Consider the following 22,745-nt stretch of genomic DNA (forward strand, 5'->3'; position numbering starts at 1 on the left):
CTTCTCACTTTATCCAAACAACAGGCCCTGTAGAGAGGAGGCTTTAAAACCACTGAGAACCTCTTTTTTATTTTTTATCTTTGTGAATCCTTAACCTGTCTGCCCGGGGGTGCGCTTCTGTCAGTAAACGCACAAGCTGGAGCGAGTGGCTGTTGCGGGGGCCTCGGTCGGGCTTACCGTATGGTTTCGTGGTGACAGTGACAGGTGGGGAGCTGGCCCCCGGGCCCTGAGCGTTGTAAGCAACCACCCTGAAAACGTATGTCTGCTCCGGCTTCAGGCCATCCAAGGTGACCTGCAGCCAGGCCTGTGAGGTGTTTACCGATCGCTCCCTGCAACACAAACGGACGTCACTCTTAATGGCCAGCTGGCACTTACTGTCAACCTAATCCACTTAGGTGCCTTAACTGTGTGTTCAGCAGACCACAGACATTTTTCAAAATTTTTTTTAGTGAAGTGCTTAAGGTCAAAAACAATTTTCCTGCACTGTAATGAGAGCAGGTCTATAACCATCACATCAGTTTCCGAACATTATAATGTAAGGTTTAAGATAGACCTCCTATAATATTTCACCATTTAAGTGATAGATCAGTGTTTAAGCCGATCCATAGGTGAAGTGGTCATATGTAAATTATTACTGCATGAAAGCTATAAAAGGGACAGGTTTCCCTAGTCACTTTGCCAATATATCTCAGACTGTAGCACACATTGAGTTATACAAATACCTGGAGTTGGGGCACTGTGGCCTACAAACCTGTTAACACCCTCCTCTGAGTAGTAGATGGTGTAAGTCTGGATATTCCCATGAGTCTCCACTGGGGGGCGCCAGCTGAGCCGAATGGAGCGGCTAGACACTAGGACAGGGGCCAGGTCACAGGGAGCGGAGGGGAGGGCGCTGGAGCTCGGGACAACTGGCAGGGGAGGAGAGGAGTCAGTCAAAGAGGTGGGGGTCACGGGAGGCGGGGCCAAGGAGACTGATGTGGGCGTGGCCTCTGTTTTATTCGTTAGTTGGGGGAAGGGAGAGAAATGTAAAAGAACATGGGCCACATGAGTAGAATGAAATGAAGAGACAATGAAAAGATTGAGAGAAAAGAAGAGTGATAAAAGGATCATGAAAGAGTCTATTCAAACTATGACAATTCATCAGTATTTTAAATAAGAGAAACAGCACAGAAATAATCTTTCAGTATTACAGTGAACGAGGTTAACTGTGCATTGGAAAGCAGGACATTCAGGACAGTTGGAAAGAAAGAACTACGTGGTTTTTATTGTAAGGTTAAATGCTGTAATCTGTAAATGGGCCGTTCAGCTATTATTAAATATAAGCAAGCATTACACACAATGGCCGCCACTAATGGATTATTTGGCAACACAACAGACATTTATGCAAGCAAGCACAGTAGTCAAGGAGGCAGCAGCATTGATATAACACAGCTTTGGTACAACACATGCTCTGAGTTAGCATATGTTTGATTCACAAGATGGACCAGGGTGTGTGCGTGTCAGGCTGCGTGCCTGGTTAAGAGAGACTGGTTACCAGTGTGCCAACACTGGGTGACCTCCAGTGCCATGTGACCACGACATGGCAATGGGATTGGCAATAACCAAAAGCCAAGCAAACAGAATGAAATGCAATGAGAGCAAAAACGAAAACGCAAAAACACTCAGCAGCTGTTCGGTGTGGCCACACTTAAAGGAGCAGCAAGACCTCTATTGTTTCCACTGAGATGTACATTAATGACATTATGGACTATAAAATTCATGACAAGCTGTCCGTGACAGCAATGTAAATATCCAAATCCCCAGTGAGTCTGCACTCACTGCTGCTTGTATTAGTTCTGGTATGGATCCACATATGAGACCACATATGAATAATGCATAAATGCTTTAGCCCCATGTGCTGCCATAGATTTGTCCACCACGGTTGGTCTCTACTGTACATGGCTGGCTCAGCTTCTACTGATGCATACGTACAATTTCCAAACCACTTACCCAGTATAGTGTCACAGTCAACCTGGGGACTATTTTAGGATTGGGGACACCCTAGAGAGACTAGCCGGCACAGAGCACAAAGCTAGGATTCGAACCACCAACACTGGAGGTGCAAGGCACCCTCTTCATCCCAAGATGTGAGAAGTTACTACTGTGCTCCATCAGTGCATTTCACTGGAACTGTCCAGCGTTTACTCTCACCTCTTCAGGGACTGGCAGGGGAACGCTCAGGGTGAAATCACACAAAACGGACAATATAAAGATATCAGTTCCCCTAACTGCATGTTTTTGGACAAGTGGAGGAATCTGTGTTATACAAAGAAAGCCTGATCACACATGGGGAGGCCGTGCAAACTGCACATGCACAGGCCAGGGTGGCGGGTTCGAACTCTCAGCCTCGGAGGTGTGAGGCTGCAGTAAAACTAGTCTAAACTATTTCACATATATCGGTAAAATCTTCTCTCCGCTTCCCCTTGCGAATTCTGGTCATGCCACTCAGATCCCAGGCTCACTGTTGACCAGCAATTCCAGCTTACAACAGTAAAAGGATGCATGTTTCTAACTGATCCATTGACAAGGGCATCCAAGAATCCAGCTTCCAGCAGCAGAACCACTCAATCACCTGATGGCTGGTCCCCAGGTGCTGTCAGCCTTAATCAGGAAAACCCTTATTTGTTTTCCATAACTTAATTTACGGTTTGAGATTCGTATGTATATTGTTTTCTGTTATTAGCAAATTTTGTTTTTTGTTTCTCAATCCCAATGGAAAATCTGCTATAAAGTATTTTGTAAGAACTTGTTTGAGAAAATCTACTATAATGAATTACATCAGACTGATTGGTTACTCGACTCAATGTGTCTGATATGAACCCACTTGCTGAACCATAAATGCTAGCAAATGCTGTTTGAACAAGTGGGTCAAGTAAAGGGCTGTGGTGTTTTTAATTCCCGCTTTGATTCGGATTTTGTACGCGTCTTAAGTCCTTCACAGAACTGCTTTTGCATGAGTCCTGTTCAAATTGAAATGTCCACTTGCACGGACAAACATCCCTGACAGTCTACTTACAAATTCATGCACTGTTTCAGCCACCAAACGCAAATATTTCCTCAAACAACTTGAGCTGCTAAAATATTCGATAGCAGCTGTGCAAATAATCAGAAATGTAATGTGTCAAATACAATTCTTATGCTTTGAGTTATGAAGTGATTTATACAGATTCTCAGTTCTGAGACAGAGGCATGCATGTTTAGATCATTCAACCAAAAATCAATGACATGAAAATGTCAACTCTCTCAATATGTATATCGACTGAACCAGGACCCCATTGCCCTTAATAGGAAAATGGGGGCAGAGGGGGAGGCTTGAAGATCCAAGCTCTTTACCTGACCATTGGCCAGTACGTGTATGAAACATCACACAGGATCTACCCCCATGCCAGGAAAAGTTACAGTCCTCAGTAAAAAGGCGGGAACTGCCTTTGATAGTGCCCTTGATAGTGCACTTGATAGTGCCCTTGATAGTGTCATTGATAGTGCCCTTGATAGTGCAATTGATAGTGTCATTGATAGTGCCCTTGATAGTGCAATTGATAGTGCAATTGATAGTGCCCTTGATAATGCCCGTGATAGTGCCCTTGATAGTGCCCTTGATAATGCGCTTGACAGTGCACTTAATAGTGCACTTGATAGTGCACTTAGACTGACAGGCTCAGCCTTATCCCTTAGCGCTTTGCAAGTGTTTTGTAGATGCTTAATATCAGGGATGGTATGTGGAAAATTCAGCTCTTGATTTCAAGCATGTTACAGCAATGTTCCTGGTGCATAAAGAGCTACGATCACGCTGGAAGCTGCATACAAAAGCAAGGTCGTCAAAACGAGGCATAACAAATATCAAGGGCATTACAACGATAATCCGGTCATATCAGAAATCATATTCCCTTTATGGTGTGGGTTGTTCTCAAACAAGAATGCATGCTTGCCGTGCAGTGTGCAGCAGAAACACTCGAGTCAGGAGCTGTGCACTGCAGGGTGCTGTTCAGCAGAACCTCGCTATACCGAGATATCCTAATCCTGCTTCTGGCATGCCACTGTATACATTGGCTTTTGTTCCAACTCCGGTATCAGTAACTGAAAAGAGCTGTAAAAAGTGATAGCTCGAAATCATTTTTACCAAACAAACAAGAACAATCAGTTAACTCACTTTACTCAGTCGGTGCCTGCTTACTCTTCAAAAACAGAAATGAAAAACTGAAGTAGCCGCTTTTCCGCTAATGAACAGCTTATGTTCCTTTAGATGGGTCATTAGCGAATGAACGCGATAGAGAAATTTGTGTCAAAAACATTGTTTCATCATTCAGTTAATTATGTGTTCAATGGAAGATGAATGGCCTATACAGAAAATCACCAACCAAGTGGTTCAGTTTAAGAATAATAATTTTGATAATGCAAATAAATAAAGAACCTGGCTTGGGAGATGGCCGAGATGCCAGGAAATTCTGCCTGACTCACATCCCCCCTTCAATTCTTTTAATTTTCATCAACAACGTGCAAGGCTGAAATGAACAAAAAAGAAAATGGAGTAATATTATTGAACTTCAGAATGGAGCTTTAGACATGAAAGCTGTTATATTAGATTCACCTTCACGCATATGTTCCACATACCCACTTTGAAACTAACGTCTACATCACTTTGGAAAGTCTCCATCGTGAATTTTGGAAAGGGGAATAGAATAATAGCCATTTTAAAAACACATTCCAATATTCACATTGGCCAATTTAGAGAAGACATTTAGCCTAAATGCATGTCTTCGTAAAATACATTTAACACAACTGTTTGGCAGAAACACTTAGAAGGCTGGTGTTCAGTTATTCATCTTTGTTCCAAAAATTGAACTATGTAAAGTAGACCACAAAATAGTTTTTTTTATATATATACAAACCCAGACTTCGTGCCATTTAAACAGCTGTTTTTCATAAAAAATGCTGCACAAACTCTGAACCCCAACCATCTTGGATCATTAAATACAAATCAAACAGCCTCCCTTGCTAGATATGGACACGTCACGCTCAGTGCATCATAGCGGAAAATGTGAAACCAATGCCTGTGCATTTATGAGACAAATCCATCTGTTCTGCATACCCATCTAAACCTAGCTGCGTTATTAGAACAGTATCCTCAAAGCTAGGTGCAAAATACAAAGCCTGCAAGTGAAAGTGGTGCCACAAGAGTCGTGTACAGCAAGTCTGGGCACCTGACAGATTTGTAATCTTTGCACAAGCGTGGGGCTGGCACTGAGGGCAGGCCTGCCGCGGCATACCTCCAGGGTCCTGCCCCTGATAAATTAGCAAAAACCAGGACAAACAGAATAAATCCTCACGCCTCATTTTAATCTTAATTAAAGGGCTTCATTTGTATGTAATTAAAATAACATTTCAATAATTATTGCTTCATTGCAATTAATTATTATTTTAAATAATGACGACTAAATCACTACAGCAAAGTTAATATTGGATTGCAGCTCGGCTCATCGGTTAGCCTTGTATCTCCGGAGTCTGTCATGTGCATGTGAGATTTGCTCAGGAAACTCTGAAGATGAGTAGATTGATGTTTCTAAATTGTCTATTGCATGTCCTCCATGAGGGACTGACATCCTATCCAGGGTATATCCTGCTTTATGCTTCAGGGGACGGCAACCTGACTCACCAAACCCCAAATTGGAAAAGCAGTTATGAAACACTGATGTATGCAAACATATTGTAACTGAAATGTAAGTATGAGATTTATGCGCCCCATCGCGTGAAATGCCAATGAAACTCAATGGGCTATTTTTCATTCACGACTTTGCATCCGTATTTTTGTTCCACAACAAACATTTATTAACGTGCTTTTTGTCGTTAATAATATGCAACATTTTCAAAATCTGTCTCCTGGACTAGTGATCACATATGAAGGACGTTGTAAAGTAGTTTTAAATGTGTATATCATGGATGGACAGCTGTTGAAAAATAGTCAAATAAGAATACAAATATTCATAGAAAAACCAGTCAAGCATTTTCCCTCTATTATAATTCAATTTGTCTGACATGTGTATGCATGACAGTGGCAATGCCATTTGATTTTTATTTAAATTTTTTATGATTTTTATGGCGGTTGGTTTTATGAGTTTTATGATTTCGTGCGATATGGCAGCCCGCTGTTGAAATGGACAGGAAATCTTTTATAACTAGCAACAACTTTTCAATTTTCTTTTTCAAAATCAAACGGTAAATGTTATTATCCATAATTAGACAAGTACGTTCAAATTCCACAATGTTTGGAGAGCGCAACACTTTTCACAAGGATCTTGATGACTTTATTATAAAATTATGCATTTGTTGACACAGAGTTTGAAAATGACATTTGCACGTCATTTTCAGTGCAGATTCGTTCCTCCCCTGTGAAGGAACTTGCATTTCTCAACACTTTAGAACAGGGGTGTCAAACTCCAGTCCTGGGGGGCCGGAGCCCTGTGTAGCTTTAGTTCTTTCCCTGTTCCACCATAAATGATTCAGCTCATGAGCTGTGTGGTAATTAGCACAAGAAGTTGAATCAGGTGTGTTAAAGAGGGGAAACCCAAAAATGTGCAGAGCTCTGGCCCCCAAGGACTGGAGTCTGACACCTGTGCTTTAGAAGGAGCCACTCAACATCATTCAAAGGTTGAATGTGAGTCAATATTCGCTACATACAGCAACAGCTAGGAGATATGGTGAGGAAACAACATTAGAAAAAGGCTCTATTATCCAATGAAAATGTAGGAACCTTCATCAGCATGGAAATGGTGAGATTCAGCTGCTTTTCTCATTTCTAGTGCACTAATAAATCTGACAAGAACCACATGCATCCCATAGGAACCATAACCTCCTGAGACCCCACCCATTCATTTATGTCCATTGCAGTGGACATTTTGTTTTTCTTTTCACTGATGTAAGGAAACATATTTATTCCTGTTGTACACTAAAGAGGACATGCTGTGAAATTAAAAATAAAAATAAATTTGAAAAAAGATGTCTTATTTCTTACACTTTTTTCCTTGGGTCTCAGGATAAACATATTACAGGAACCATACGCATCCCATAGGAACCATATACACACCATATGAACCACATACATACCATAGGAACCACACACATCCCATAGGAACCAAACACATCCCATAGGAACCATATACATACCAGAGGAACAACACTCATCTCATAAGAACCACACACACACCATATGAACCAAATACATACCATAGGAACCACACACATCCCATAGGAACCAAACACATCCCACAGGAACCAAACACATCCCATAGGAACCACATACACACCATATGAACCACATACATACCATACAAAGCTGACGGTGCCTTTTAAGTCACCTTAAAGAAAGAGCTCCAATAAAATACATGAATAGTTGACCCTTCCACATTGTGGGGGTCAGGGGTGCAGGCTTGCTGGTATCTGGAAACAGCCATGTACATTTTTTTTTTATCCCCTTCGTGAGTGAAATGTGGGGTTTCAGATTTTAGTACAGTTTAGGGCACTAAAACAGCACAAAGAGATAGGAGGAATGCGAGATACCAAGATCACTGCGAGTCATCGCGTGAGAGGCTGCCGTAAACGTGCTCGATGTCCTCCAAACCAGCAGGAAAAAACATATTTTATGCATTTATGAGTCACTAAACTTTTTACATGTCGTCTGTTGGCCTTTGTGTTTTTTCGCAAAACTCCAAGAAACTCCAAAAAAATTCCCATTTAGTTTCTTATGCCAACTCAAAGATATATCAAAACTGCAATGGGGAAAGTCGCAAGGCAGAAGGGTCGAATGTATTTAGTTAATAGCTGTGTAAAAAAAATAAAAAAACTTTACAGCCTGTCATGGACCTAAATAATGGAAAGGATAAAAAAAAGCTTGGTCACCAGATCCATCTTTCATAACTGCTTTCCCGCCGCAGCACTGCAGGGAACCTGGAGCGTAGGCCTTGGAACACCTGGACACCTTGAGCGGGGAGCCAGCTCATCACAGAGCACACACTCTGGGCAATACTGATGCCGATTCAGCACAAGCCTTTGGACTAAAGGGGGAAGCTGGAGAATCTGGAGAAAACTGCAGAACATGGGGAGGACATTGAAACCCCACATGCACAAATCCAGCATTCAAATCCGAGTCTGCATATTCCTGACTGGGAGGAGAACATCGCAGAGACCAGGACTCTGCAGAAGGAATGATCCATGGCGAGTAAGAGGCAGAGCGCAAATCTGAAGTACTGAACTACTGTTATTTTTCCAGTGATCAAATCTTTGTGACTTATGGAGCCTTCTGTTTACCTTTACTATGGAATGTTCTTATTTTTGTGCCTACACTTTTAAAGGAAGATCAGCAGCTATCAGTGAAGTCTAATTGAAAAGATAACATCAAATGCATTGGACATTCCTATTACAGAAAACATGCCACTTTCTGCTTACGACAAGGCTAATATGAAATGAGGTCCATGTAATCTTATCTTTTAGAGAGTTCGGGGGGAATCGTACACACTGAAAACATTTGAGACCTGCTATGCATACATACACACGCAAGTCGTTATATGTACATTCTCACACTGTGCAGATGTTCCTGTCACCTGAAATATGGCAGGCCAATGGGTGAGCTCCCACTGTGGCCCTCTGGGAAATGTAGTCCTAGCAATACTCCCTGGTGCTTCCACCAGCAGTTTACTAACTGTACCTCCAGGGCACTTAACTGCTGTGCCTGCATTTATTTACAGTGCAGTGCAGAATAGCATTTCACTGGATTTCCCCCTTTATTGTAAATGCAGTTTTAAAAAATCTTATAATAATACAAAAATCATAACAAAAAAGGTTAATTTGCATGGAATAAAGAACAAGACTGTGTATAAAATTAAAACCAAAGTAATAATATATACACAGTTAATAATACAGAGAAGATTTATTCCCCACCGTCACATTTAAATGATAAAAATGGATCCATTTCATATACACACATTAATCTTCAGAAATTACTAAAATGCATTTCCTCTTGCCGGTTATCCATCAGCTTTGCCCGGGATTTCTAAACGCCGCCGCCGTCGTTACCGTCTCCGTCTCTTAGGCTGGGCTGACAGCAGCCGTGGCCGCCTTCACGCACCAGGGGACACTTGACAGCTGGGCGGCAGAACTCCTACCCTCCCCCGGCTGCAGCTCCTCCCGCAAGGCAGCCAGCAGCCCTGACACTCCCCCAGAAGAAAGGCGCAGGGGCTGGTCAACATACAGCCGCTGACCTTTCGCCTTTTTACCCAGCGGAATGGAGCCAGTTATCTTCCAGCACTACCAAACTCTGACAGCCAAAGCTGGTAAATGAAACTGCTCTGATACTCTGATTGTACTCAGTACTAACCCCCCCCCCCATGCTTTTCTTAGCCAGCCCTAATAGTTTTGTTTTCTCCTGCCCTAGGCTTTCATATCGCAAACACACATTTCCAAAGGTCCAATCCATTTCTCATTCAGGGCAAACTTGGGCAGTTACTTCACTAAGGCTCAAACGATGCGTAGCATGGATCACATCTGAGGTCAACATAAGGATGTATTTCACAAAAACACAAAGACGATCTAGCCTGTCTCTCGCGAAGGTTCAGACGTGAGGTGACCTCCACCTTATGCAAGATCAAGCTGGTCCTGCACCTCACTAAGAATCAGAGGCGGTTAGCCTGTGCTTCACATACAGTCAGTCATGACGCAGGATTTATCTCGCTTTGGGTCAGACATAGTGTGGCCTGTCTTTCACTATGGTGCAAATGAGGCCAAATATCTTTCAGGGTCCAAAAAGGCACAGTCCATCGACCGGGGAATCGTCATTGTGTTGCCACACATGCTGGGACAGGCTTGTATTTCTGTGGGGGAGGTGATTTTATGAATGAGGGTTTGGGGTGAACAACACCACAACAAGCTCCCTAATTGGCCCCTGCATCGATCCCGGGCTTCTGTGGTGCCCTCAGCAAGTCTCCAGAGCCAGTGCCGAAGCACGATCTGCAGGAACCCCAGCAGACTCAATGCATCTCCAGCTTCCTGCTAATTGAGACATGACATGTGTTTGCTCAAGTTCAGCCTTACACATACCTGGGAGATTCCCTCAGCCTGTGCATCTGTTAAGTCATTTGCACAAATGATGTTAATTAATAGCCAGCTCCTACCGGGATGGCTGGCTTCTCTATGCCTTCAGGCAGGAGTGATGTGGGCAATGTTCTGGATTCCTTAGCAGGGTCATTATGGGGAAAAAAAAATCACATGGGGTCGTGTTAAGCACAGCAGGAAAAGGAACCTCCAATCCCTTCCCTTGCACCTCCACCCCCACAAACCGGCCCCTGATACCCTGTGCGGGGACTGCCTCTGTGCCTGCCGACGGGAGAAATCAATAGGACATGCGGGGTTGGGGAGTTGCCATGGCAACAGGCCCCATCCCCAGTTCAGCCTTGCGCCAACTCTGCGTTAGGGGGGAGTATAGCATCACGGGAATGCAGTAAGGAGGGTAAGGTCAGATGCTGGCTGCAGAATACAAATATGCCTCCTGGGACCCATGGAGAGCTGTTCCTCCCCCATCTTGCAGCTGTGGGACCCAACAACCTTTAAACACATGCTTTTATTCCAAACGAGCTACACAGTGCACAGGTACAACCATTTATAGAGCCTTTTCCCAACGTCACTGCATAAAGATGCTGGCAGGAAGGCCGAAGAGATTCACTTCGGACAGTCGGTGGTCAGGTTTTACAATGAAGGAACTAAAAACTAGCATACCCATCATTCTGCGTGCAATGCCCATGACCATTTTGAAACAAATATTGCTAATGGAGAGGAGGCGACCTCCCTTAACATTTCTGCTGAAATACTAATCTCTAACACAACACACTCTATTTATATTTCCCAACACAGTACACGTAAACTCAACATAGAATCCATGCCGACTCTCCAACAGCCTCAACTTACTTTCCAGCTACAAGTATCTGCTCACAGCGAAGCTGTCAACGCATTTAATACGACAGCCAGGCTCTCAGCAGTGCATTTACACATCAACAAAACACACAAGGTCTCTACTTTGGGGAGCAGGGTTTATAGTAGTTCTGGCCCCTTCAGGCTCACATATCCTTGCAAGGGAGCTGCCATCACAGCAGAATATGGGAATCTATTTATCAATAGCAGCTTAGTCTGGAAATATTTTAATGGTGAGTCATAGTAGAATGGCGCAAGTGTGAACCACCTTCAGCTGAAACCTCATCCAAGGCTGCCGCAGATACAGGCTGTATTCAGCTTCAGCCACTATTCAATGCTAGTCAGCTAGTGGAACCCATCAGACAAGGACCAGAAGCCTCATGGAGCCACAGAGCAGGCAAGCCAGTCATCTCATTTACATCTCATTTGCATCTCATTTGCATTTCAGTGATAGCTGCTTGTGGGAAATCTGGGCAGCATTTAGTGCGTGGCCTCTTCCATCTGAAAACATGAATGTGTGCTTTTTGCTGAATACCAAGAACCGTCAATATAAGTCTCGGACGCAGGCTGATCAATATTCTAAGACTGAAACATGTCAGCATCATAGTTTTGAACGGTCTGGCTCTATACAAATGTGGCTACCTTCAAAGTTTGCTGTTACATTCCACCATGATTGATTTACAATCTCCTGAGCTATAATTACGTAATTTCTAGTCAATGAAACATTATAATAAAATTAACAGTATAACTGAGTGCAATCATTAAGATACCCCCTTTAGCAGATGTACAACTTGGGGTAGCAACTGCAAAATATCTGATGCACAGAACAGATATAAGGAAACTGAAAGGATCAGGCCAATAGTTTTCCGATTCTCCATTTATAACCAGGTTACAAACCATAACCAGGTTATAAACCCAGGTTATAACCAGGTTACAAACCCTCCAACCTACATGTGCATCATGCAGCTCTTGTTTCTCCAAGACATGCATAGTAAATGCATGCTGGGGGCAAACTGAGAACTCGCATGATCATCAAACCCAAGAAAACAAGCCAATTTGACCGGAACCTAGAATATCAATCAAGATGCCTGCAGGTGAGAACAGCATGGAGAATGAATACTGCCATCCATCATTCTAACATGTAATTAAGATAAACAGAAACACACAGTCATACAAATGTTTTGCCTTTAGACTCGAAGGAAGGAATATAGCAAGCCACTGATAATGTGATCATCATTTAAGTGCCTTTATTACGCTCATTGCGGAGGCAAGCCACTTCTGAAAGTGTCACATTTTATTTTAAAAATCACATTAAGCGGTATGGAAAACCTGAACTTTAACAATCTTGAGAATTCCGATCAAGGAACTCTTAGTAAACATTGCTTATCTGCATGGAGCCCAGCCAAGACGCAGCAACATTTATCGGCTACAGATTTAACAAACAAAACAGTGAGGTGGCTGTCAAAGTTGAAGGCGCTTTTGAGAGGACTCTGTTACTATTGACCATTGTTCAGAGTAACCCAAGGCCCAAGGGAGCCCACAGATCCATCAAGAGTGAACGCAGGACATAAAAAGCAGAGCGCTGAGGAGATGCTAGTCCACACTAGTCAAGGGACCTTACTTTGTTGTCATCTGCCGATTCGCCCAGATGAATCTGAGCAATGCTGAATGACAACCATCTGCCTTTTGTGTTGATTAAATCTGAGCTCAGCCAGGTGGCTTCTCTACACTGCCCATGCCAAAAAACAGCCAATCAACAGAGGAAAGCATCCAGATTTCCAAAAATGTGCTTCACTGAGATGTAGAAGCCAGAGGAGGCAGGTTGGCTGGAGAGCCCTGGTTGGCCCACTTTGACTCTGATTGTGCCTGATTGGACAGCTGCTTTGAGCTCTGGCCAATTACAGTTTTCATCCACAGTTAGGCCAGAAACTGGAAGGGTTGGAAACAGGAAAAGTATTGAGGAGAACTCTTGTTATACCGCTTAACAAAGTACCTAATCAATTTCTTATCCTAATTGAATTTTGTATGGTACTCAGCTGAATCTACTCAACCTGTACCCAAACAAATATTTCAATTAAAATACTTAGCCGTTCTTGCTCTCTGTCTTCTCTACTTAGAACCATCTGGATTTGAGCTCATAGACCACCAGTGGTATTTAGCATGCTCTTCCTGGCAATATCTAAAGAGAACGCCAGACCTCATCCTAAACTCTGCCCAATGCTCTATCCTAGCAACAGTTCACTTGACTTAAAATGGAATGGGGGAATACTTTTCATTTTTTTTTCCACGTGTTATGTTTCCAGTATATTTTTTGCTTGTTTAAATCAACTGTAAAGAATTCAGTGGGAATTGCCTGTGACAATGAACGTTACTCTACTAAATTTCAATGATTTACTAATTCTATGATTCTGGAAATATTCTGCAGTATGATGAGATTGAATTTAAAACCTAATGGTTACAAAGTTTCCACTATTCAAGAAGACCTTGTAGTGTAGTGTAATGAGGAATAAATTTATACAATGCACATTTCTAAAACCAATTAAAAAAAAAACATTTATGGTGAGGGTTAATTAACAAAAACAGTAAAAAAAAATGCAAATATGTTCTCTAAATATTTTTCTAAATGTTTGTTTTAATTTAAGTTTGGGTTTTTTTTGTATTGTTTAGTGCCACAGTAAAAATGTCATATTTGGCTGTGCATAAAAACTGAGAAGCAAAAACATCTCAGAGTGCACCAGCTTGTTCCTGTAACGAGTTCTTCTGTTTTACAGATGGTGCCGTTTTGCAGTCTGAGCTCTTGTGCTCGATGAATTTGTTTTGTGGGAGACACATACATTTTCCGACACCTCAGAAAGCTAATTTCTGGAATGCTTAGTGAAATTCCAAATGTTTTGCGGGAAACGTTCAAAAATACAGCAACTGAGTAATGAAATGCAAACAAGTCTTATTTTATATTTAATCACTTTTAGCTTTGATCAATCTATATATTTATTTTTGATTATGCAGTACCATGCCAAAAACCTCTTTTAAAGTCACCCCAGTATTTGCAGAATCCATGCAATACACCCATACATTTTTTTGACTCGACCACTAACTCATCTTATTTGGCTAATCAATACCTCACTGAGTTGTTTAACTAAAAAAAATAATTAATGAATTCAGCTGGAGGTGAAATTGAACAAATACATAATGGTGTCCCCGTATGAGAGGTTTGGGAACCAAAAGCAGTGTTTGTCTGGCTATCCAAAAAGATATCGTTAACTTTTTGGAGAACAGAAGAAATTCTCTCTCTTTTTTTTTATTGTGTCACTGTTAATTTGCATGTTACATCGATTTGTTAAATATTTTCTTTCCCTGCGCAAGACCTTTGCACATTACTGTATGTATTGTACAACATGCTGGGTTTGGACAATAAAACCACAATAAGACCATAATTTAAATTTAGACCACAATAGTTTATTAGTATGGTGCAGAGCCATGATATTGCAGCCCAAACCATCACTGATCCCCCCCCATGCTGTACTCTGGGTACCCGGCAGTCTGGTTGGTAAAGCCTCTTTGGGGCTTCTCCAGACCATAACTCTCTCGGTTGTGGGAAAGGCAGTGAAGGCGGACTCATCAGAAAACAATAAACGTTTCACATTGTCCACAGCCCAAGATTTGCACTGCTGGCCCAATGGAAATCGACGTTTGGCATTGGCATGGATTACCAAAAGTTTAGATATAACAGAGCGACCATGACTATTGACCCTTCGGAGCTCCCAACGCACAGTTTTGGTGGGAACAGGAAAGTCAAGGTGCACATTTAATTTTGCAGTAAGTTGGGCAGCTGTGGATCTATTTTCTTTTGGATAAAATCAGGGGTGGGTGCCTGAATACCCCTTTGAGATAGTTCCCTCTGGCATCCACAGTCACTCCTGTAGGATGTGGTCCGTCCATTGTGGTGATATGCCAACATTACCCTGGATACCGTTGCTTTTGAACTCTGATATGTCTCCCATTTTGTTGTGCGGATGGTGATATTATACAGTACATACAGCTGTGCTATTGCTCTGCTAATTCAACCTTCATGCTCTTATGGCTCTTACTGATGGAATGTGCAATTAGTGAAGATTGAGCACTACTCCGCACATACATTACCACGAAACCTCAAACACTATATTGGCCAGTGTATCACTTTCATTGTCCATCCCCTGTAAATACAATATCACGCACATATAACTAAACCTCTGCAGTGGCAGTGCAAGTGGCATGTTCTGGTTCTTGATACATGCCACACACATAATAAAATACGTCCATAATAAAATACGTCAGTCTCCGATAATCAAACAGGTGTCACTAACGTTAATGTGAACCAGCTGGATGAATCTTTCAATCAAGGAAACAAACAGGTCAAAGCGCAAGAAGAACACAATTATTTAGCCGAGCACAGTTGCCTTTCGGTTTTAAAGTAGTTTGTAAAACCTGACGGAGCTCAAAGTGTCCTCCCTGACATGGATTATCATGGTCCCCCTAGTTAAAGTGAAGGTTCATATTGTGAAACAAGTTTAAAAACACCTGAATGTTATTCAGTATTGTTTTAATGGCTGACAGTGTCACTGTGCTTCCTGTTGTCATGATCAGTACCACCCCCTTTCTTTTGAGTATTTTTCTGCTCACTGGCTCACTCCTGGACACTGTGCTACTTGGCTGAACGGCCCTGTTGTTGCTGTGCCATCTGGCCTGGCTGCTAATGGGGGTAAATTGTGGACTACAGCCCAAGCCAGGCTTGGTTGTCTGTAACTGAAAGCCATGGGAGACACATGACTGAAATCCGTGCATCGTGAATTACACATGAGCTTGGAAGGGCCACCGCACATCACGGTCATAAACTGGTTAAGCAGATTTAACATTGCGACACCGAGCTCTGTCAAAACCGTACGTATACTTGGAATGCATCTTTTTACCCCTGATCCACCAGAGGCTGAAGAGTCGAATGAAGGTTAATTTCCTTAGCATGCACGGCGCTGGGGTTCCGAATGAGAACTTCATGTTGTGGCTGAAGCCACAGCCTCCCACCAGAGCCGTGGCACATCTGCAGCCCAGACAGAGCTGACGTGCACTTAGAAGGTCACCTCCGACTGGGAGCTCTATCACTGAAAGAGTTGTTTGGACACAAAGCTGAGCCTGGACAGCGGCAATCACATGCTGCCAGGCGTTGGGGGGGATGGAGGTCTGCACCCAGATTGGATCTGGCTCTTTCTCCTAACTAGCATCCCAGGGGAAGGTCCTTCAGCTTGTGTGGCTGGTTGAGAGACTCAGAGAGAAATCTCTGCCCCGGCACTCAAGGGCAGAGTTAGAACAGTTTATAGCAGCTATAGTAACGGAACCACCCTCCATAGAATGAAGGGGACTGGAGTGTGAGCTTCCACAGCCGCTGGTTCCACATCAAAGGCACGTTCTCCTCACCACTGGCTCTGTCTGCCTTTTACAGCCTTGCGCACTGAACATCATCCAGCCCACAGAACAGAAGGGAAGATCCAGACAACACACAAGAGGAATCCCAGCCTCCATATTTGTGAATGCCGACTTCCCATAGTAGTGAAGACCAACCACTCCCCCCCCCCCGCCTGCCCAAACTAAACATCCCCAGCAGCCATGACCAGGAGGTCTAGTGAGTCATACAGGAAGCTCTGTGAAACCACTTCTGAGCAAATGATACAGGAGGCTTTTAGTAAGTCATGAAGGTAAACAAGACATCCAGAAGGCCCTACGAGTACCACAGATGAAACCTCTTCTGTTAAATATTAAAGTACTGGGTGCAAAACCCTGCTGGGCCTGATCACAGGAGAATGGTCATATCGCTAACAGGGTATCTTTGGAGGCCTGTCACTAACGTGATCTCAGTGGAAGTGAAGGCAGTTAAAAGACAGAAGACATTCAATCAGGAGGAGGTCTTCCTGGGCTTCTGTGAGACTGGGTGAGCTAGACATAGATACAAAGTGTCTTCTTAAAGAGTCTTACCTGGCTCCAGAAGGATAAGCTGAGCAGCGGCCTGGATGTTTCCCGCTGCATTCTCCGCCATGCATTGGTAAAATCCCTCGTCCGACTTCACCAGACCCAGGATCTGCAAGTGGCCCCCACCCTGAGTCCAAAGAGTTTAAGTGCATTAACTTCAGAAGGCAGCATGAAGGGTGTAACACAGATCAATCCATCCCAGAAGAAAACTGGGTTAAACTGTCCTACTGCACTGTTATGTAAATTAAACTGCTTACAAAACTACGCTACATAGAAGCTTCTAGAAGGGATGTTCTCTGTGGAGCTCTCCCAGCAAGATAGCAGCAAGCTGCCTCAGAGACTAGCTGGACCAAGGCTTAATATCATTGTTATATTTCACAAATGCTGGTTTTATCCACGTTCATCACACAGATTTTCACACTGGCAAACAACCTCACAGTAAACGAAACGCTGCTTTCTGGAAATCCGCACTGCCGATCAGGCGCTCAGACACAGATGCCGTGTGGGTCCACGACTATCACCGCTTACAGAGTGCCGCCATCGAAGATTCCCGCAATATAAACAGGCGCACGTAGAGGACTGCGAACACTTTGGCTGTTGGCAGCTCATAATCACCATCGTGAACTTACACGTGTTTACAAAACAAAGTAATATTTATATCACCAGCTGCGAATGAGCTCCAGGGATTAATTTGCAGCAGCTCTCACCATGACTGCCATGCATCTGGCAAACGATGGCTGGCGCTCCGCACACAAAGGTCTGCGATGCCTGTGACATCTGCAGCTAAGGGGTCCGACTCGTGACATTTATTATTTTTTTGATTCGACTCATCAACTACAGTCCCAACAGGGTCCTAACTTTGTCTGGGTCTGTCTTCCACAGATCCACTGAGAATAGTTAGGATTGCGGTCTTCGGGAGTCCCAACTCCAGAGAGAATGAAGCTGTTGCTTTTAGGCTTGGTCTGGCGCCCGGCGACGAACACAGGTAGGGTTTGCGAGAGTCCTGAGCTGGGTGACCCTGAGCTGACATACCTGCCATCCTGGTCTGGTGCTGTGTGGATCTGAAATGCATTATGGGGGATACAGCTCACCGCCTCCTGGGAATATTATAGTCATGGAAGATGTCAACTCTGCTGCACTAGTGGGTACAGCGAATTGGATTTAGCTCGGCTCGTGTGTTGAATACAAATATATATTCGTACCACTTCCAAATGTATTTTTTGAAGCACATTTTTTTTAATGCAGCCTTAAGCAAAGTGATATTCATTTATATATCTCTGGCAAAACAATTCATTAGAAAAATTATACAGTATAGGGTGTATTATACAGGAAGGTAAAGGAGAGTGTGCAGCCAATCATGCTAAACTAAACGAGCGACATCATCACACTTAAGCTTCCTTCTGCATTTTTATCTGTTCCTATCCATTTACACAGAAACACCTCAGGGCCTGGTGCGTTTTATTTCACATTTAGTAATATACAAGAATTTAAATTTAATTTATAAAGTAATATTAAACACAAAAATCAACATTGACAGTATCCATCGGAAATAATGGTGCGTTAATATACACTGACAGGATTCTTGGGAAAGTCCAGTCAAGTGCTACATGTAAATTTGATTCTGGTGGGTTAGGTTATTTGGCAAACATACTCCGTTGCCTCATCACTGACATTTTGCATGAATAAAGTGCTATATAAGAATATAGTGCTTATATGCATCTATGCGTATGTGTGAACAGTGTTTAGCATAAATAGGGTGCATGACAGGCTACCTTATGCACTCCTCAGGCGGTCCTACAGCTCTCTGACTGTGCCTCTGCCTTATATATACTGTGCCATTAAGTATAAGTATTGAAGGTCCAGACAAGGGGAATTTACAATATAATGTCCTCAGCCGGTACTCCCTCTCTTACTTACACTGGAGGAACACACTTCATGTTCAGGGTCCCAAAGACCCCAGCGATTAAAAAAAGACCAGCTCATCCATCATCCCTGCATAATCATGTATTTTTCTGGCAGGATTTTTGCCACTATTTTGTATTTGTTCCTAATTCCTGGTAATATCCCGCTCTTAATCTGGCTGTCATGCCCGACTAGGTCGGTCACACTGGAGTGCGCCTCTCTGATTTCATCAATCTCCAGATTCACGCCCGTACTGTACCCTCCTAATTATCCGGCAACATGCCAGAGAGGCTGTGAGCAGCCTCCCACAGACAGCCCGCGAGTCCAGGCCCCTGTCACGCCAGAGGGACAGCCGCGAGTCCAGGCCCGTCATGCCAGAGGGACAGCCGCGAGTCCAGGCCCCTGTCACGCCAGAGGGACAGCCGCGATTGCACGTCGATGCTACCGCTACTCTCCGCTGCCAAACTGCCAAGCCTTTTGTCTCAGCCATTAGGGCTTCACAGTCGCAAACCAGCAAAAACCAGGATCGATTTTCAAACCATTAACTGGCTAATCAGGAGGTTCCCCCTCTTACATATTTATCCATCCATCCATCCATCCATCCATCCATCTTTTATACCCACTTGTCCTATTCAGGATCGCAGGGGGTCAGGAGCCTATCCCGGAGGCTACAGACACAAGGCAGGGAATAACCCAGGGTGGGGCGCCAACCCATCGTAAGTTATGCATTTGTCAAATGCTTAATTATTTGTATGACGCAACTATAACAATATAGATTCTAGCCTAAACATTTTTTTTGTTAAGGACTTTTATCAAGAGTACAAGAGTACAGATGGCGCCCGGGACTTTGATCTTGAAAGCCAGCACAACACTGCCCCCACTGGCCTGGGTGAATAAAAGCAGCACTCACAACGATCTTGAAGTAGTCGCTGGGCACCACCATCTCCCCGTTCTTGGCCCAGCGGACGGTGGGCGCCGGGCTCCCCATCACATCGCACTGCATTTCGATGTCCATCGTCTCGTAGGCGTACAGATTGGCGGGGGCAGTCAGGAAGCGTGGCGGCACTGCGGACAGAAGGGCAGGGTGACCGGTCAGACTCCTCTCCAGGTATGCATGCTTAGTCCTGTTTAGGCTATGCTACTTCTGTTGCATACTTCTGTTCTTCTGACATGTTTAGCCTGTGATTCGGTCAGTAGCGATCTTCCACAGGAAGGGAGGGGTGCATGTACAGCAGATAAGCCACAGTTTAGGCCTGTGATATTCCGTTTTCTTTTTTAACAGCGCCCCCCCCCAAAACACACACATACTTACCACAAATTTTATTTTTAATTATTTAAATTTGTTTGAATCATATAATGCGTACAGGCATATAATGGGTACACAATATTTTCAATATTTCTAAAGGTTGCAATTTTTGCAATTTTGAAATAGGTCTGCCCCCCCCTCAAACTCCCCACACAGTTATTTGTTTTTTTTCCCCACACTTGTATCCCCCCCCCCAGTACAAAGTTCACTGGACAATTTGTTCTTTGTGAGTAAATATTTTAAGTGAATATAACTTTCTCACACCTTGCACCAGTGTGTTCAGCTTGGTAATTTCCTTCTTCAAAGATTCATTGTTTAGTTTGTTCAGTTCATTCAGTGACTCATCATTCTGTTCGTTCATTTCGTTCAGTGATTCATCGTTCAGTTCATTTATTTTGTTCAATGACTGATTCATCATTCTAGTTGATCAGTCAACTAGACTATGCAATTCACAACAAAGACACCCTCTCTTTTGCCACCCACTGGTATAATTATGTACTAACTATCCATCCATCTTCCAACCACTTATCCTGGTCAGGGTTGCCAGGGGCCTGGAGCCTATCCCAGGCATCACAGGGCGTAAGACTGGGGTACACCCTAGATGGGATGCCAGTCCATTGCAGGGCACATAAATGCACACACTCAGTCATACTCTGTGGGCAATTTAGGGGAACCAATTAGCCTGATGTGTGTATTTGGACTACCAGAGGAAAGCCATCCAACAGGGAAAGAACTGCACACAAGCTGGAACAGGGTGTGTGTGTGTGTGTGTGTTTTAATTTAAGTAACAAAAAACTAAAAATTAACCCTAAAAGGGACCCTCCTCCCAATGGAAAAGTATTCAAGAGGGAACTGAATGAAACAATGAACAAATCTAAATGAATCTTGCTGGTTAACTATCTCAAAATATGTAGTTCACTGAAAAGAATCTTGATTTCCATCCATAAACAAGTCCTCTGTTCCCCACAGAAACCGGCTGCTTGCTCAAGCTCCCAGCTCATTTCTACTATTTTATTTAACTGATGCCATATTAATTTAAAAGGGATAGAACTCACAAATATAAATACAAAAAGAATAACTTCACCTTTGTGAGTATTCCCAGTATTTCTTCTAGCAAATGGAGCAAATCAGTGTTTTTACACACAATAGGTACTGATAACTAAAAGCATTTCATAAAGTAACCCTACTACCACAACTATAAACAACCGTTTAATCTAGTTCATTAACCTTTATGATTTTATTTTAAGTTATGGAATTATATGACAGGGATGAAATTTTTATATGTTTATGTCGTCATTTTGGATATTAAACTAAAGTCTTCACTACTTTGAATCACTTCAAAATTTATACAATATAAGAATACTTCTTTAAGGTTTTCCATTGGAAAATATAGTTCATACAGTTTAATATCGCCGACTGATGTCATGCTACGTGTCTGAATACAGAGACATTAAAGAAATACTCTAACTCTCTGTAGGTTTCCTCAAGCACGCTTCTGCTGATTGCTTTATAACACGCAAAACAAACCATGCTAAATTATGCAATGTCATTAAGTTTTAATTAGTTGAAGTTTGATGTAGACTGTGTTTATGTATAAATAAAATCATCATAATGTTGCTCTAGCGAGACTGGAAACCCTCCAGTATTCCAGAGAAGTCCTTCCGCAGTGACATGGTGCATAGAGTGAAGGTCCTGAGCAAGTCACTGACCGCTGCTGTAAAGTCGTACTGTACATATTTTAACAAATGTATTTTAGTAACAACGAATTTAAATTAGCATTCCATTTTTTCTATATCGTCATGTTTTTGCACTGATATTTTTTTAACTGAAGGTGTAGACAAGTGATTGACAATACATCCATCAACCCATCCATTGTCCAACCCGCTTATCCTACTGGTTCGCGGGGGGTCCGGAGCCTATCCCGGAAGCAATGGGCACGAGGCAGGGAACAACCCTGGATGAGGGGCCAGCCCATCACAGGGCACACTCACACACCATTCACTCACACATGCACACCTAAGGGCAATTTAGCAATGCCAATCAGCCTCAGCATGTCTTTGGACTGTGGGGGGAAACCAGAGTACCCAGAGGAAACCCCACGACGACACAGGGAGAACATGCAAACTCCACACACATGTGACCCAGGCGGAGACTCGAACCCAGGTCCCAGAGGTGCAATGCAACAGTGTTAACCACTGCACCACCATGCCGCCCATTGACAATACATATATGCAGTTATTTTTTTCATTGGAATTACACTTTTTGAATACGCCTGCAAGATAACTGTCTGCAGATATGTACTTAATTAGCTATTTAACCAACTTACACAGGAAGGTTAGATGTTCAATCTAAAGTTGTTCGGTTTATTAATAATACTAATGATTAAATTTCCTTCTGTCATGCGGTATATTAAAGGTACCATTTGAGTTTGGCGTATGAATAATTGCACAGCAACTGCCAATTCATTCTTTCATGATTAGTATCCAGACACAAGAATTTATGTTAATATTTCAGAGAAATGTCTGTAGGTGGTAGTGTTTGCATGACA

General features: G+C 43.0%; 1 protein-coding gene across 3 annotated transcripts in view; it reads right to left on the reverse strand.

Moving 5' to 3' along the window:
• dcc (DCC netrin 1 receptor) overlaps window positions 1-22,745 on the reverse strand; it is a 181,550-nt gene that overhangs the window by 64,852 nt on the left and 93,953 nt on the right. For all 3 annotated transcript variants that reach the window (XM_023803312.2, XM_023803310.2, XM_023803309.2), the window contains exons 6-9: window positions 19,802-19,956; window positions 16,996-17,116; window positions 752-908; window positions 178-329 (exon numbers count right to left, since the gene is read on the reverse strand). In XM_023803312.2, coding sequence (XP_023659080.2) covers window positions 178-329; window positions 752-908; window positions 16,996-17,116; window positions 19,802-19,956 — 585 coding nt within the window. The remainder of the gene's footprint in view (window positions 1-177; window positions 330-751; window positions 909-16,995; window positions 17,117-19,801; window positions 19,957-22,745) is intronic.

This window comes from Paramormyrops kingsleyae, chromosome 2, assembly GCF_048594095.1.
Source record: "Paramormyrops kingsleyae isolate MSU_618 chromosome 2, PKINGS_0.4, whole genome shotgun sequence".
Classification (NCBI taxonomy): domain Eukaryota; kingdom Metazoa; phylum Chordata; class Actinopteri; order Osteoglossiformes; family Mormyridae; genus Paramormyrops; species Paramormyrops kingsleyae.